The 15,530-nt window shown below is 41.8% G+C and overlaps 1 protein-coding gene across 1 annotated transcript in view; it reads right to left on the bottom strand.

The window, feature by feature from the left end:
* The window catches only part of SORCS3 (sortilin related VPS10 domain containing receptor 3), a 590,148-nt gene that overhangs the window by 139,787 nt on the left and 434,831 nt on the right, over positions 1–15,530 (bottom strand). Inside the window, exons 6-7 of the mRNA XM_024734978.1 lie at positions 13,516–13,580; positions 98–216 (exon numbers count right to left, since the gene is read on the bottom strand). Of these exons, the coding sequence (XP_024590746.1) occupies positions 98–216; positions 13,516–13,580 (184 nt within the window). The remainder of the gene's footprint in view (positions 1–97; positions 217–13,515; positions 13,581–15,530) is intronic.

Here is a 15,530-nt window from a genome sequence, read left to right as displayed (position 1 = left end):
CTTCACAGCCTCTGGAGAGCCATCCTCATCCTCCCAGCCAGCAGTTGACTTCCCCCACGCATCCTCCCTCTACCATCGACTACACATCTGGACTCACCTGAATGAAGATATATTCGTCCTGGACGACCAGGGAACTGATGTCAATGGAGCGGGCAAAAGGCCCGCTCCGAGTAGTCTCAGCACATTCCTGGATCCTGCAGGTGAGGTAGTGAGCATCTGAAATGGGATGGCAGAGAGACACTTAGACACAAGGGCAATGGTCACCAAACCTCTCAGCCCACAAAGCCCTACTTCCTGGGGATCTGTGATGCAATGTAAAACAACCATGAGACTGCATTTTCTTGTCCAAAGAATTTGTAATAATTTTTTTAAGAAAAGGAATATCTAGTTCAGGAAAGGGAGTGAGGAAAGAGTTAATCTTATATCCTACCAGCCAAAGAGTAAATTGGTACAGATTTTTTTAATTTTATTTTTTTTAACATCTTTATTGGAGTATAATTGCTTTACAATGTTGTGTTAGCTTCTGCTATATAACAAAGTGAATCAGCTCTATGTATACATATATCCCTGTGTCCCCTCCCTCTTGCGACTCCCTCCCACTCTCCCTATCCCACTCCTCTAGATGATCACAAAGCACCGAGCTGATCTCCCTGTGCTATGCGGCTGCTTCCCACTAGCTATCTATTTCACATCTGGTAGTGTCAATGTCACTCTCTCACTTCGTCTCAGCTTACCCTTCCCCCTCCCCGTGTCCTCAAGTCCATTCTCTACGTCTGTGTCTTTATTCCTGGTACAGATTTTTGAAGGAACAAATTTGAAATATCTATCAGAATTTTAAATGTACATATCTTTTTACCAGCAACTCTAATTCAAGGGACGTTTTCTAGAGAAATACTCATATATTTTCACAAAGAGGCAAGGGCAAAAATGTTCATTGTGGCATTATTCATAGCAGTGAAAAACCAGAAACTGGCTAAGTGTCCATGAATTAAAGAACATTTAGAAAAACAAACGTACACATATAACAAAGCACCATGTTGTGAACAGAAGAATTAGGTAGATACATACGCATCGTGTGCTGATTTCCCCAAGGTGCATTGTTCTGTGACCTTTTAAAAAATTATTTAGCAACACGTATGTTGCCCAATTTATGAAAAAAACAAAAAAGAACAATGTCTTTATAAATACAGGTTTGTGCCGTAACTGCATAGGAAAAAGAGTTTTAAAGGACATCTCTATAAATTAGCTATGACTACTTTGGGGGAAAGGAATGGACTTAACGAGGGTGGAAGTGGGGCCTTTGCTTTTTATATTATATACGTCTTTCTTGTGTTTACACTAAGAATGTACTTACTTATTGTAAGTAAAACCTCTATAATTAGTTGTAAAATTTTCTAAAGATCTCAGCAGCTGAAGCTTCCTCAACCAACCCCCCAAAATTATGGCAGCAGCTGTAGCTGAATGAGAAATCCTCGAGTCTAAGCATTCTGATGATCATGACGACAGGGTCACCCGAGGAAGACAATCCATTCAGTTATTTGTTCCCCAAGGAAAAACCACAAGTGAATCTCTATAAAGAAACCTCTGTATACACTTGCTTTAAAAATGTATATTGTTTATTTAATGGTGTTTAAAAATAATAAATGGGTCAAAGTGAAAAATAGAGGTCATTTTAGGATTAAAAGCAGAGAAGTCTTTGTTATCATCTAAAATGACATGCATTACTACATACATCTGATGCGCTTGCCCACTTAAATATGTGCACAGGTGTGAGTACGTTTCGGAGGCTACACTGGAAGGGGTGGTAAGCGGCAGAAATAAATAAAGGCAAAAGTTTAAAAAAACAAAAATTTATAACAACTGAGTGTAAAACAAGGGTACTTTAAATTTTCCCTAATTATTGACCTTTAATTAATTTATTGATTGATTGATCCAGAAAGTATTTCTTGTGTGCATATAATGTATTGGGTCTTATTTAAGCACCAGGAGTATGGCAGTGAATGAGACAGATTTTCTATTGTGAAAGGCCCTGCTGTCTAGGAAGGGGTTCACTCATAAAATTTATAGCTAGCTATAACACACATTTATTAATAAACAAAATGCTAATTTAACAAAGAAACATGTTTTGGTAGGAAATGAATTCATTATGTGCTATAGCCCTACTTTTCAAATGTCTGTATCTGGACAAAGCCAATTTGCTTTGGTGCCCTTCATCCAGACACGTCAAACACTGATCTCATTCTCTCCATCAGCAGTTTCATCATCTGCCCAGTAGCTCAAGCCTCTTCACTTTTCTTTCCTCCACATGCCATGCAATCCAGCTGGTTCCCAGCCTTGAAAAGTCTGCCTCTGAAGTGCTTCCAGCATCTCTCTTCTCTCCACGACCCCTGCCACTTGCCTGGAAAAGGCCTTCCCACCTGCGTTGCCTGCTGTGTCCATTTCACAACTGGTGCTCAGGTGCAGGATGGACTGGAAGCTGGGTGGACCCGAGGCAAGGAGCCAGCATCATCTCTCAAACCTAACCTCAGCTGAGCCTTCTCGGCTTCAAAATCACCCACAGTTCTGAGTGCCCGGGGACAAAGCCCAAATATTCTTCTGTAAAATAGAACGCCTTTTACAACAAGCCTAATGAAGTCAAATGTCTCAGGGGCCAGGCAAATAACGTATAAGAGGAAACTGAGCTGGAGTGAGATGATGAATGGCAGCGGGCACATGGTCTCAGTGTCAGGGATCACTGAGGAACAGCTGGGACTACAGGAAAATGGCCAACACTTGCATCTTTACAGGGAGCTGCTTCTCAGCATCAGTCATCACTGAGATGCAGGAATAAGATGTTCTGAGTTTCTACATAAAGCTAAGTGTCCCAGTTTTTTTAATGTGACATTTCCTAATGTTTATAAATTGACAGCTTATTTAAATTTAAACTATGGTGCAGGCCAAACAGTATTAGGCCAAACAAAACAAGCCTAACAGTCCACCAGGAGCCATTCACTTTGTACCTCGACTCCGTAATTTGGTCCCTACCTACCTCTCCAGAGAATAGACTGTGCCCTGTCCCCACATTCCCTGACCTGTTAGCAAGACCACCTTGCTCCCCATTCTGCGAGTACCACCTGCCGACCCCTTCCTCTTTGTCTCTGTCCACAGAGAAAGCCGAGAATGGCCTGGCTTTCCGCTTCTGGCTGAGAGGCCAAGGGAAGGCAAGAAGCCCAGGCTGCGCTTTGGAGCACCAGGCATAGTACTGGTCCCACCCAGCCTGAGTGATTTGCTCCCAGCATAAAGCACTAAAACCCAGTGAAACGCTGCGGTGAAGACATGTAAAGAAACCACAAGGGTTGACTTGACAACCTGCTTCTTTCTCGCCAGAGAGTGTCTTGGAAAGCCCCTTGTACTGGTAATCAAAGGTGTGCACAGGAGGACATCTGCTTATCCCCGACATGGGCTCATTCCTCCCCTGTCTATTTACTATTTACTCCCATACTTGGACACTTTGAAAAAAGAATCAAGTGTATTCGAGGCCACCCCATACAAAACCGAAACCTACCTAAACTGTGGCCCCCGGTAGATGAGCTACTGGGTCACACTCATCCTCCTTCTTGGCTCCCCTGCGGCTTGCCACTGCCCAGCATGGAACAGAAAGTCCACTTTAACAGGAAAGCAGCACTAAAACGCGTTTGGGAAATCCACTTAAAATTCAGGGGCCTTGCAGTCTTTAGCCGGACTCATATATCAGGAGTCTCAACGCTTTTAATTTTCTAAACACAGAGATACCCACTGCCTGGTGAAAACCCCAAATGAGGGTCTGGGGAAAGGTACATGTCAGGCAGGCCAGGCTACCAGGTGGAAGTGACCGAGGGTGTCACAGGGGACTGGGGGTGTCAAAGGTGAGCAGGAATCACCACTTCGCTCAAGCCTCCAACTTGCAAAGGGTCTTAAATTTGGACTTTGGACATTATCTCGAAGCGAGGCTGAATACAGTCATAAGGATTCTATGATGAAACTGAAAGCAGATATTTACCATATAACACGAAATCCCCAAATAGGCTTCTAACAACTGTGGTCTTGTTTGTTTGTGTGTATGTTTGTTTTAATAACACAAGATGCCTGATAAAAAGGAAGCAAAGCGGTCCAGATTTCCCAAGCATGTTGTGGTGTGTGAGAGAAAGGCCTCTGAAGGTAGAAAGTGCTAAGTTCAAATCCTGAACTTGCTGTTTGCCCTGGGCTAAGCAGCAGTTCCACTTTTCATCTGTGAGGTACAAACAAAGTAAGTGTTTGCCTCTCAGGACTGTCGTCAGGATTAAATAAGATTATGTATGAAAAAGGTTAGTACATTGTTGAATACATTTTAAAGGATCAATAAATGCTAGTTCTTTTTTATCATGAAGAGAGAAGGAAGGAGATTTAACACTCAGCATCCTTCTTACGTACAATTAACAAGTAATGTTCTGTATTATTGTGGAGAATCAAAAGATCATGACAGCACAGGTCCTACTAGTAAAGTCATACACTGGATTGACCTCACTGTTTACTTTCTCTAAATGCTATAGGTGTTCAGACAAGAAAAAGCACATCTGAGCTGGAATAATTAAGGAGGACTTGAAGGAGGAGACAGTGCTTGTGTTTAGCATGGATAGAGAAGTATTCTGTGGGAGAAGGGAATTTCTAAAACAGGGAGTGAAAACTGCATGTGGACGTTTAGGCAAGGAAAGCCCGCTGAAGGCACTATATAATTACACGATAATGGGTGGACATGGATTAATATTTATTCTAGAACTGTTATTTCCCATCCTTTCCTTCAAAACATGCTCAAATGGAAAACGAGAAAGACCAAACTGAATGAAGATCTCATTAGGATACCCTAATGGGAAAACAAGACAGGGATTCCCCAAATGGTTAAGTCACATCATCCTCATAATTAATATATTTCTTTTTTTTTTTTTTTTTTTGCGGTACGCGGGCCTCTCACTGCTGTGGCCTCTCCTGTTGCGGAGCACAGGCTCCGGACGCGCAGGCTCAGCGGCCATGGCTCACAGGCCCAACCGCTCCGCGGCATGTGGGTTCTTCCCGGACCAGGGCACGAACCCGTGTCCCCTGCATCGGCAGGCGGACTCTCAACCACTGCACCACCAGGGAAGCCCAGTATATTTCTAAATATCAAATGTCTTCCTAATGTATTTCTGAGAGCTGGTGCGGTCATTTACAAAAACTAAAAGTCAAAAGCTTTGTTCCCTGTGAATAGAGAGATCTGCTCCATAACTTTATCAGGACCAGGCCCTATTTCAACTAGCTGTACTGCTAGCAAGGCTTTAGGGAAGGTGGTACCATTGCACCACTGTGTCCAGCCTCATGCCCCCTCATCTTACAGACGGCGGACCAAGGGTCTCATTTGGTGAGAAAGGGTGACCTTAGACTGACGGATTAATTTCTTCTGTATTGGGTCAAGGTGTATAGAGAAGCTGCATGCATCAGACACTCCCTGAGGGTCCAGAAAGCAGAGAGCATAAGACTGGTTCTTGCCCTCAGAAGAATCCCAGGCCAGTGATAGAGATGGGATATTCACAAGTGAACATGCCTTGGGATCTGTGCTGGATCAGAGAACTGAGGTATGTGGAAAGAGAACAAAGCAGATAACCCAACATCCTTAGTCTTATCTTCCTAAGAGGTTGCTTTTCCACCAGCAGTTTTGTAAGGCAAGCTTCTCATGCATCTATATCAATGAGTTTCACCATGAAGTCCAGCATTTCTCACTCTGTCAAACCTTTCCAAAAGGATCACCTCCTTAGAAACCTGGATAAAGTCTTAGTCATCTTTGTTTCTCTCCTCGCACTGCCTTTATAAAGCTTCAGTAAATGCAAGTTAAGCTGAAATGAATTACATTAAAAGCCGATACATTTGTGCTATATTCTGACCTGCAATTATGTTTTGCCTTTAAGATTATTAAATATTCAAACTATCCTAAATGTCATGCCTCTTTGCCATCTCAGAGAAAAAAAACTTTCCACGATTCGCTCAACTTCCATCCCTTTGGGTAATATTGTCAAAATTGAAAAAGTGAATTAAAATTGTGAACAAAAAGCAAATTCAGCTCTTCAGGTCTTTTCTTAGAGAAATACCCAGGAGCTATTTATTTTAAATAACAACATTGACTGTCAAATGCAAATAAGTGAAATCCAGCAGATTCCAAGAAACTCTGAAAAGTTATTTAGCTTCCAAAAGCCTCCTTTTCCTTGACTGGGGAGTGAGGCTAAACTATTTGTAGGCACAGGGCAAAACAAAGGATACTGACATTGTTCCAAATGCCTAACACAGCACCTGAGACAAGGTAGGTAATAAAAATCAGCAAAGCAAGAAAAGGTAGCGACTATTCCTTCCTATTGTGCTTATGGATTTGCTCACAGGAGAAGTCTAGTGTCTCTTCCTTCTAGAAAAGAAGGGGAACCTGGCAGAGTTACAGACATTTAGAAACCACAGCGATCCTGAATACCTTAGGATCCCTGATACTCCCCAGGGTTCTGGGATTTGAACCCAGGCGACCTGACACCAGAACCAGTGATCCTAATCGTTATGTACTTGAACCATGGAAGGAAAATCAGGCTGAGAATCAGACCAGAATCTACATTCTGGTTCAGTCCCTGTCACTGACTGTCTACGTAACCTTGGGCAAATTGTTACACATTTTGGTGCTTTTTGGAGAGTGATACAGTTTGAAAATTTCTAATCCATCCCAACCCTTTTTTAAAATTCTGAGGTCCTTTATCAAAAACAATCCTATATTCTCACTATATCAAGTAGATTTTAGTGTGCCTTGTCTAAATGAACAGAAGGCTTGCAATCCTGTTGGTTTAGCTTCCCCTTATCCTCTTCTTGGCCTCTGAGTTCTTAGAATACTGCTGGATCTCTGAGTTACACAGTTTACAACCACTGAACTAGTCAGTAACCCAAAGTTTTTTAAGAGCCATTATTCTATGTATCTAGAACCTACAGTTTAGACTTCAGGGCTAATAGTTTTGCCCATTTGATTACTAATGACTGCCTGGAATGCTCTGTTAAGATGTACTGGGCTTTATCTTGGCTTAGTGAGAAAGTGCAGTAATTGATGAAGAGAGCTGATAATAACAGTACCAGGACAAGGAATGGTAGTATATGTGCTGTGGTTTTGATTCTAGAAATTTCAAGTCTAGATGTCTAAAAACTTATAGCTCATGTCAAGTTTCACTTATTACAGCATCCTACAAGGCCCCCATTTAGCTTATGCTTGAAAATTTCCAATAAACAGGAATCAACTACTTAACAGAGCAGTCTGCATCATTTTGGGGTCCTCTTAATTGTTCCTCCTTTGTTCATTGAACTGAAATCTGCCTCATTGTAAATTTTACTCTACAATAAGATCTTTGTTATCCAACTGATGAAAAAAATTATAAAAATACCTCTTATATTTGTGTATTCAAACACGTGAAGCACTAGAAGAGTCACAGAAAGTTTTAAAAAAAATTGTCCAGGGTCAAACAGGCTCTAATTGACAGAGTTAATTCTCCAACGTAACTCTTAGGGCACCAAGTTAATACTCTTTCTATTGACACTCAACGGTCTCTTTGATGGAGAAGGTGTGTGTGTGTGTGACTGAGTAAGTGAGTGAAAGAGAGAGAGAGAGAGAGAGGGAGAGAGGACATGAATATGAATATAAATATGAATATTCACAGGGGACACTGAGACATTCAGAGAGAGATGATTTCCAGAAGAGAATGGGAGAAAAAGCCATTTGAATCCTGAATCTCATGGCAGAAACAGGTTTCACACTGTTATTAACCAAATTGGTTGGCTCTGCCCTGTTTAAACCATGCCAAGGCAAGAGATAATTCAATGGCTTTAGTTTAAGGAAGACTGACTCCCAAAGGGGAGGACCAGGACTGGGGAAGAGTGGAGATTCTTACACCGCAACAAGAAAAGGGACTTGTTTATGTTGGGTTTGCTCCAGAGTGCGGGAGCCAGGTTTAGAGACAGGACTGTCAATGCCACACCACGCACTGAAGAGCCACACTCCATGCTGCTGCACCTGCAGCCCCTCAGTCTAGGGCAGTCCTGTGCAATGGGAGCTACTAGTGACCTTTTAAATTTCCCAGCAGCCATACCTAAAAGGTGAACAGAAAAGTGTACATTTAACATATTTGATTTAACCCCAAATATTATGATTTCATCATGTAACTAATATAAAAATTACTAATGGGCTATTTTCCATCATTTTATTCATAGTAAGTCTTTGAAATCTGGTGTGTATTCCACACGTACGGCACACATCAATTTGGACATCACATCTCAAGTGCTCAATAACCACGTGTAACTGAATGGCTACCGTATTGGACAGTACAAGTCTAGCATAACTTTCTCACTCTCCTTTTCTACCATCCCCTTGGGAAAATCCAACTCATCTCCCAAGATGAAACTTAACCACGGGCTCTTCAGTGCAGCCTTCAGTCGCTCCTCAGCGACTGGGCTACCCTGCCTTTTGGTTCGCACAGATAGCACTTTCTTCATGAGACAAAACAGAGTCCCCATGGCCTTTGGCACATTATGTTGCAGTAATAATCTGTGTACTTCTCTGCCTCTGCTACTCAATGCTGATTGTGTCCTATTTACCCACACACCCTCCACAGCTTCGTTCAGTGCAGTGCTGATCAAAGCGGGGTCTACTGGCCAGCAGCATCAGCTGGGAGCTTGTCAGAAATACGGAAGGTGTGTTTTAAAAAGCTCTCCAGGGCTTCCCTGGTGGCGCAGTAGTTGAGAGTCCGCCTGCCGATGCAGGGAACATGGGTTCGTGCCCCGGTACGGGAGGATCCCACATGCCGCGGAGCGGCTGGGTCCGTGAGCCATGGCCGCTGAGCCTGGGCGTCCGGAGCCTGTGCTCCGCAACGGGAGAGGCCACAACAGTGAGAGGCCCCCGTACCACAAAAAAAAAAAAAAAAAAGCTCTCCAGATGGTTCATTTGTATGTTAATGTTGGAGAAGCTCAGATCTAGTGCAGTGGTTCTCAACCCCACATGTACTTCAAAATCATTAGGACAATTTTATGCAGGGCAATGCCCATGACCTTCCCCTGAAGAATCTTTTCATTGGTCTGTGGTGGGACCAGGTGAGTGTGAGTGTGTGTGTGTGTGTGTGCGTGTGTGTGGCAATTTTAATGCTAGGTTTTGAGAACCTCTTGTCTTCTACACATGGAAAGGGCTCTGTCACAGTGGAGTGAATTAGAGTGGGTCAATAAATAAAGATAACACAAATTTCTATATTTCTGCCATACTCTGGGAAGTACACAGAGCAACATGTAATTGTTTTTTCATAGGCATATCCTGTTTCCATCCCCGGAAGATCTTTACAAAGCTCTACTATTCCTGCTAATATTTAGGAAGTTCTCTCGTCCATGATTTTAGACATTTGAAAGTTATCTTGATGTGGAGAGCACTTTATAATGAATTATGACTTGCTGATTTTTGTTTCTTAGAAGGGAAAGAAAGACCCATTTGCTCTCTTTATACGTTCTTCTCACTTGCATTCCTGTGACAGCCCAGGTGCTACGGAACAGAGTAATTCCCGACTCCAATACCAAGGCTCCTTGTTCATGCTTACGGAGGGTATAACTGTCCCCAAGCTGTGACTCCAGCACCACCTGAGGTAAGGGATCCACACAGCAGTGTTCCTGAATAGCACCTGGATCAAAATCACGCTGGGAGTGCGCTTAACAATATGGAGACTCCCAGGTCCTGTACCAGACCACCTAAACCAAAACCTCTGAGGTGGACCCCAGGAATCTGTAGTGGAATCAGCTCACCAGAGGACAATCATGAATGCTACTGGTTGAGCAAAACGGCCACGAGAACTGTGGTGCAGGCAGATGCAGAGAAATGGAATTTCACTGCTCAAGACCCCTTTGATGATAATTTTCAAAATAGCAATTAGCAAAAACTCTATAACACAGGGTAAAGGGTCTGAAATGGGCTGATTAAGGAACAGACTCTTGAACATGCCAGAAAAAGTGGAATAATGAAGGAAAATCTGAGGAAGGAAAAATAATTATCTAAGATCCATTATTTCTCCTGATTTAAGATTCTTAGAGAATTTTGTTATTGTTCTTTTAAACATATGAGTCACAGAACAAAAGGACTCAAAGGATCTAGGTATTACTTACTCCAAATATAGCAAATACTTGTGTTTACTTGTCATCTTTATATTTTCCTTGGTAAATGTTCTGTTCAAATTTTTCCTACTTTTTTATTTTTAATGGGGTTGTTTCTTATTCCTATGCTTTAAAGGTTCTTTATGGGTTCTGGCTATAAGTCCTCTGTTAGTTATATGATCTGCAAATAGTTTCTCCCACTGTCTTTATTGTATCTTCTGAAGAATAAAATTTTTAAATTTTGATGAAGTCCAATTTATGGATTCTTTATTTTATCAATTTTGCTCTTGGCGTCAATTTGAGGTCATAAAGATTTTCTCCTACAGTTTCTTCCAAAAGTTTTATAATTTTATGTTTTACATTTAGAAATGTGATCCATTTTGAGTTAGAGTTTGTATAACCTGTAAATCATAGGTTGAAGTTCGTTTTCCCCATATGGCTGCCCAATTTTTTCTAACGCCCTTTGTTAAAAATAATCATCCTCTCTCCACTGAATGTTTTGTATCCAACAACCCTGCTCTACTTACATATTTGTTCTAGCAGCTTTTTTTTGTAGATTCCTTGTGATATTCTACATAGAGAATCATGTCAACGAGAATAATGACAGTTTTATTTTTTTCCTTTGTAATCTATATGAATTGCATTTCATTTTTCTTCCTTTATTGCACTGACTAGGACTTTCAACATCATGTTGAAAAAGTGTGTTAAGAGTAAACATCCCATATATACACTAATATGTATAAAATGGATAACTAATAAGAAGCTGCTGTATAAAAAAATAAATTAAATAAAATTGAAAAATTCAAAAAAAAAAAAAAAGAAAGAAAGAGTAAACATCCCTGCCTTTTACCTGCCCTTAGGGGGAAAACGTTCAGTATCTCATCATTAAATATGATGTTAGTTGTGGGTCTTTTATACTTGTTCTTTATCAGAATTCTCCTCTATTTGTAGGGTGTTGAGAGTTTTGTGTTCTAGTTTTTATTCTATCACTAGGCTATCTGTGTGAATTTGGGCAAATTCAAGTCCAAGCTACCACATCAAGGGAAAAAAAAGGAAATAAAATATATGTTGTGCCTTTTTGTGATGATCAGAAAGATAGAGATGTATGTGTATGCGTGAGTGTGTGAGTGTAAGAAAGCATTCACTACATACCAAAGAAGAAAGGAGTCATACATTTCATTAGGGTATGTAAAATAAAACATCCCTGGTTAGTTCAGCCTTGTTACATGCACTTTCTAAACAAAGGCGGGTTAGAGCCAATTCACTAGGTTGAAAGAAAATACTTTGAAGTATTGAAAAACTCATTTTAAAAAACCTAAAAAAAGACATAGAATTAATATATATTATATTTTAACCTAAGTGTGGCATATGACACTTATCCCTGTTATATTTCTGTCTGCTTTCTTCAATTCTTGACAATAGGCCAGGAACTTTTCTATGTGTTTTGCACTTTTAATCTCATAAAATTTCACAGCAGTTCTGTACCACAGACCTTATCCCAATGTGGACCAGAATTCTTGAACTTTCAGAAAGTAGGTTTGAGCTTTATGTAAGAAATTACCTTAAAAAAAAAAAAAAAAAAGGAGCTGTCCAGCAGTAGAAAAGGATATGTCTTAAGCCTGAGCTCATGAAACCTGAGGACACACTATAAGAGATTCTGGGGGAAGGGATTCCTACACTATGTAGGAGGTCAGACAGGCATATAAAGTTTTCTCCAAGTCTAAAATATTACAACCACCACAGATCACATATACAGCTTAAAAATGCTGACATGACAAGCAAAGCCAAGGCAGGGGTTGTCCTGAAAACATGTCTGTGGGTCATCTTCTGAGAGCTGCTGTCTGCTCCCCTCCTGCTTTTCTGCTATGCTCCTTCAAACCCCTCCCTCCATCCCACTAGTCCTCTAAGTTTCCATGTTTTTTTTTCTTAGCACTAAGAGTAATTTCGAATTTAGGCTTCGCCATGCTTGACGATCAGTGAATTTGAATATGTGGCATCACCTCCCTAAAATATAACTCTTCTGTTAAAAAAAGAAAATGTAAAAATAGTGTGGGTCATCCCTCATCCCTGGCTGCATCAGAGAAAGAGAGAAAGAAAGAGAGAAAGAGAGAGAGAAAGAGAAGAAAGAGAAGAAAGAAAGGAAGGAAGGAAGGAAGGAATGAAGGAAGGAGGAAGGAAGGAAGGAGGAAGGAAGGAACTCAGCAGAGTGCCAGGCATATAGCAACAAGTGTCATTTGCCTTCTAACTCTTTTAAAAATAAAAATAAAGCAAATAAAATATATTCCCCAAAGTGCACGTTTCTAGCATACATCTGAGTTTGGCCTCAAAAGCAGTAGATTTCCCATGGACAAAGCACAAGCACATCCGATACCTGCATCCAGGTCACAAAGAATCTCCTTCTGTTTGTACATTCAACCCATAACCCTATGAGGCGGGCAGGGCAAGGATGAACATCCTCAGATAGTAGGAAGCCAGAGCACAGAGAGGTTAGGGGGTCTCATGGTCTCATGGCTAGTGGGTGGCAGGACCCAGGACCTCAACTCACAGTCCGGTGCTTTGATCTGCTGCACCCCTAGGTCACTATTATTTCCATGGATTATTTGGTTCTATTTGTGATCTAGTATATGCTAATTATATTTCCATATATTTTTCAGATTTATCATCTATTTTCACATATTTAAGTTGATTTTATCTTTCTGGGACAGGGAAGAGCCCTATAGATACTTAAGTTGGTGCAAAATGATACTTTATCAGTCAAATTCTGTTCAAGATGTAGACAGGTGTATGATGTACAAAGGGGTCAATGTTTGAAGTCCTGGATTCCATGGCTGATGTGCGGGGACAGTAGAGGTCTGGCTCACCCCTGTATCTCCAGGGCTAAGAATCTTGCCTGACACACAGTAGGCCATCCCTCAATATTTGCTGAATGAATGAACAAACAACTCTGGAAATAGTTTGTCCAGTTACCTTTTTTTTGTAATCTTGACTATATAAAGTTTATTTTCTTAAAGCTGGCATCGTCTCATTCACCATGTGAATGCAAAATACCGCGATGAGCTACGGCCATCCCTACGTGAATTACACTGAAGATGCCAGGAAGTTACTAACAGGAGCCTCAGAATTGGTCACATTAACTCTCATCTCCAGCAAATTCATTCCTGAGGGTTTATTTCAATGAAATGTCTCCCTTGGGACTGGAGGCCTCTCCCCGACTCTAGGAAATAAAATGCATATGGCAGTAAGGGAGCTCAGGGCTTTTCATCTTCCCAAGCCATTAAAATGCAAATTGGGGGAGGAAGGAGACCTGCAGGCAGATCTCCCCGGGCCCAGCTTGGTGGCCTCAGCACTCACATCCATCAGCTGTCCGCACTTCCATGTGCACCAAGTCCGCCTCTTTATCCAATCCGGACACCGACCTGGGGAAGGAAAGGAGAGTCAGAAGCTCAGTGACCATGAGGATGGCAGACAACAAAGTGGGGAACCATTCAGGGTTATTACTCAGAAAGCCACTTTCTCAAGATGGCCTGTCTTGCGCTGTGGGGACCCACAGAATATGGAGACTTGCAGCCCCTGCAGGGTGGCTCTCTCTAGCAGCTGCCACCTATAATGGTCACAACTCATGTGTCTTGGAGCAGTGTCACGGAGTCAGTAACTCAAAAAAACGTAAAGGAGCACAGAGTAATGTACTCCATAGTAAAGCTGGTCTAAACCTCTGTCCTCAACCCTTCCCCACCTCATACCTTCCACTTCCCCAGTCTTGTCACACCCGGTTATTTCCACCACTTCCTTCCCCTCTGCCCTCCCACTTGGGGTGTGCTACTCCCACGTTCTGCCCCTGGGGAAGGTGGTTTAGCCTCCGTTCTGGCTATCTGCTTCCAGACACTCCTACCCTCCTGAGTTTGGGCCTATCTGCCCTTCCTTACCTCTGCCTTGTGAACAATAAATGTTTGGTGACAAACATTCAAAACCTGGTCTAACAGGGACACAATTCTGGTGATAGGAGTGGGAAACTTTAAAGGTTGATGGTCAATAGTCAGAAAAAGGAAGGCTGGGAATCCTGACGAACTAATTCCTGTGGGCCTCCAACCTCCCACACATAAAGTCCAGTCAGCTACCTCCTGCATGAGATATCCAGGCCAGAGTAAGACCCAGAAAGTCAGCTAAAAGAGGCAACACAGACATTAAAACATTCATGCACTAAAGGCATCACATAATCCACCCTCTCCAGCAAGCTTGGACTCACAGTCATTTTACTTTTAAATTTCATTCTAAGATTGGTTTTCTGGTTTTACAGTCCTCAATAGGGAAGAGGCAGCAAGTTAGAAAGAAAAAGGAGAATTTAAAACAATGAGAATCAAGGTACCCGGATAGCAAGACAAATTGAAAACTTATGAAAAACAGACCGAAGAACTCAAAACCCAATCTTCTACATCATAAATCTACTACACTTCTTCTGATGCTGAGGCCATAGCTGTATAGCACGGTTCAGTATCTGACATCTCTGCTGAGGGGCTGAATGCAGAGAACGGGAAGCAGGAGGCTAATGATATCAGTTTACTCTAAGAAAATAGGGTTGCAAATGACCTATGTTAGGAGAAATGAAATGATTTTTATTTGTTAATGATTATTGTCTTGAATGGCTAAATTTCAGTTGCTTTAAAAGTTCATTTATGTAAAATACTTCTTTCCCCCAAAAATACTGAATAAAAGAAGTTTTACTCTAATGCTGTATTTTTTCCCAGTGATCACTGATACACTATCTTTTAATTTTTCCTCACCTCATTTGATGCCTAAGGTAAGGAGAACAGGTATCATTAGTTATATTTGACTGAATGGGAAACTGTGGCACAGAGAAATGGATATGTATCTAAGACGACACGGGGACTTAGGCCCGAACTAGAGAGACTGACTGACTGACTGAGACTTCTCCATCGAGAGCGGCTCCCAGCCTTCTTGGCTCTTCTCCCCTCTGCTTGCAATGTCCTTTAGATGCAACTCTCTCCCTGCCCCTTTCCTTCTCCAGCTACCTCTCCCCTTTCCTTCAATGCTCAGTTGGTCTCATCCCTCCAGCAGCCTATCCATCCCTCATCTCACTGAAGAACCTTTATCTGCTTCCATAGCATCCTAACCTTGGTGGTTCTCAAACTTGGCTGCTCACGAGAGCCACTGGGTGAGCTGTGAAACATCCAGATGCCTGGGCCCCTCCCCAAACCAATGAAATCAAAACTTTTGGGATAATCTCAAGGCATCCGCATTTTTTTTGTTGTTGTTTTGTTTGTTATTTTTTGTTTTTGTGGTACGTGGGCCTCTCACTGCTGTGGCCTCACCCGTTGTGGAGCACAGGCTCCAGACGCGCAGGCTCAGTG

The sequence above is a fragment of the Neophocaena asiaeorientalis genome, unplaced genomic scaffold, assembly GCF_003031525.2.
Source record: "Neophocaena asiaeorientalis asiaeorientalis breed wild unplaced genomic scaffold, Neophocaena_asiaeorientalis_V1.1 scaffold240, whole genome shotgun sequence".
NCBI lineage: Eukaryota > Metazoa > Chordata > Mammalia > Artiodactyla > Phocoenidae > Neophocaena > Neophocaena asiaeorientalis.
The sequence above is the reverse complement of the archived record's forward strand: the minus strand, read 5'-3'. Positions and strand labels throughout refer to the sequence as shown.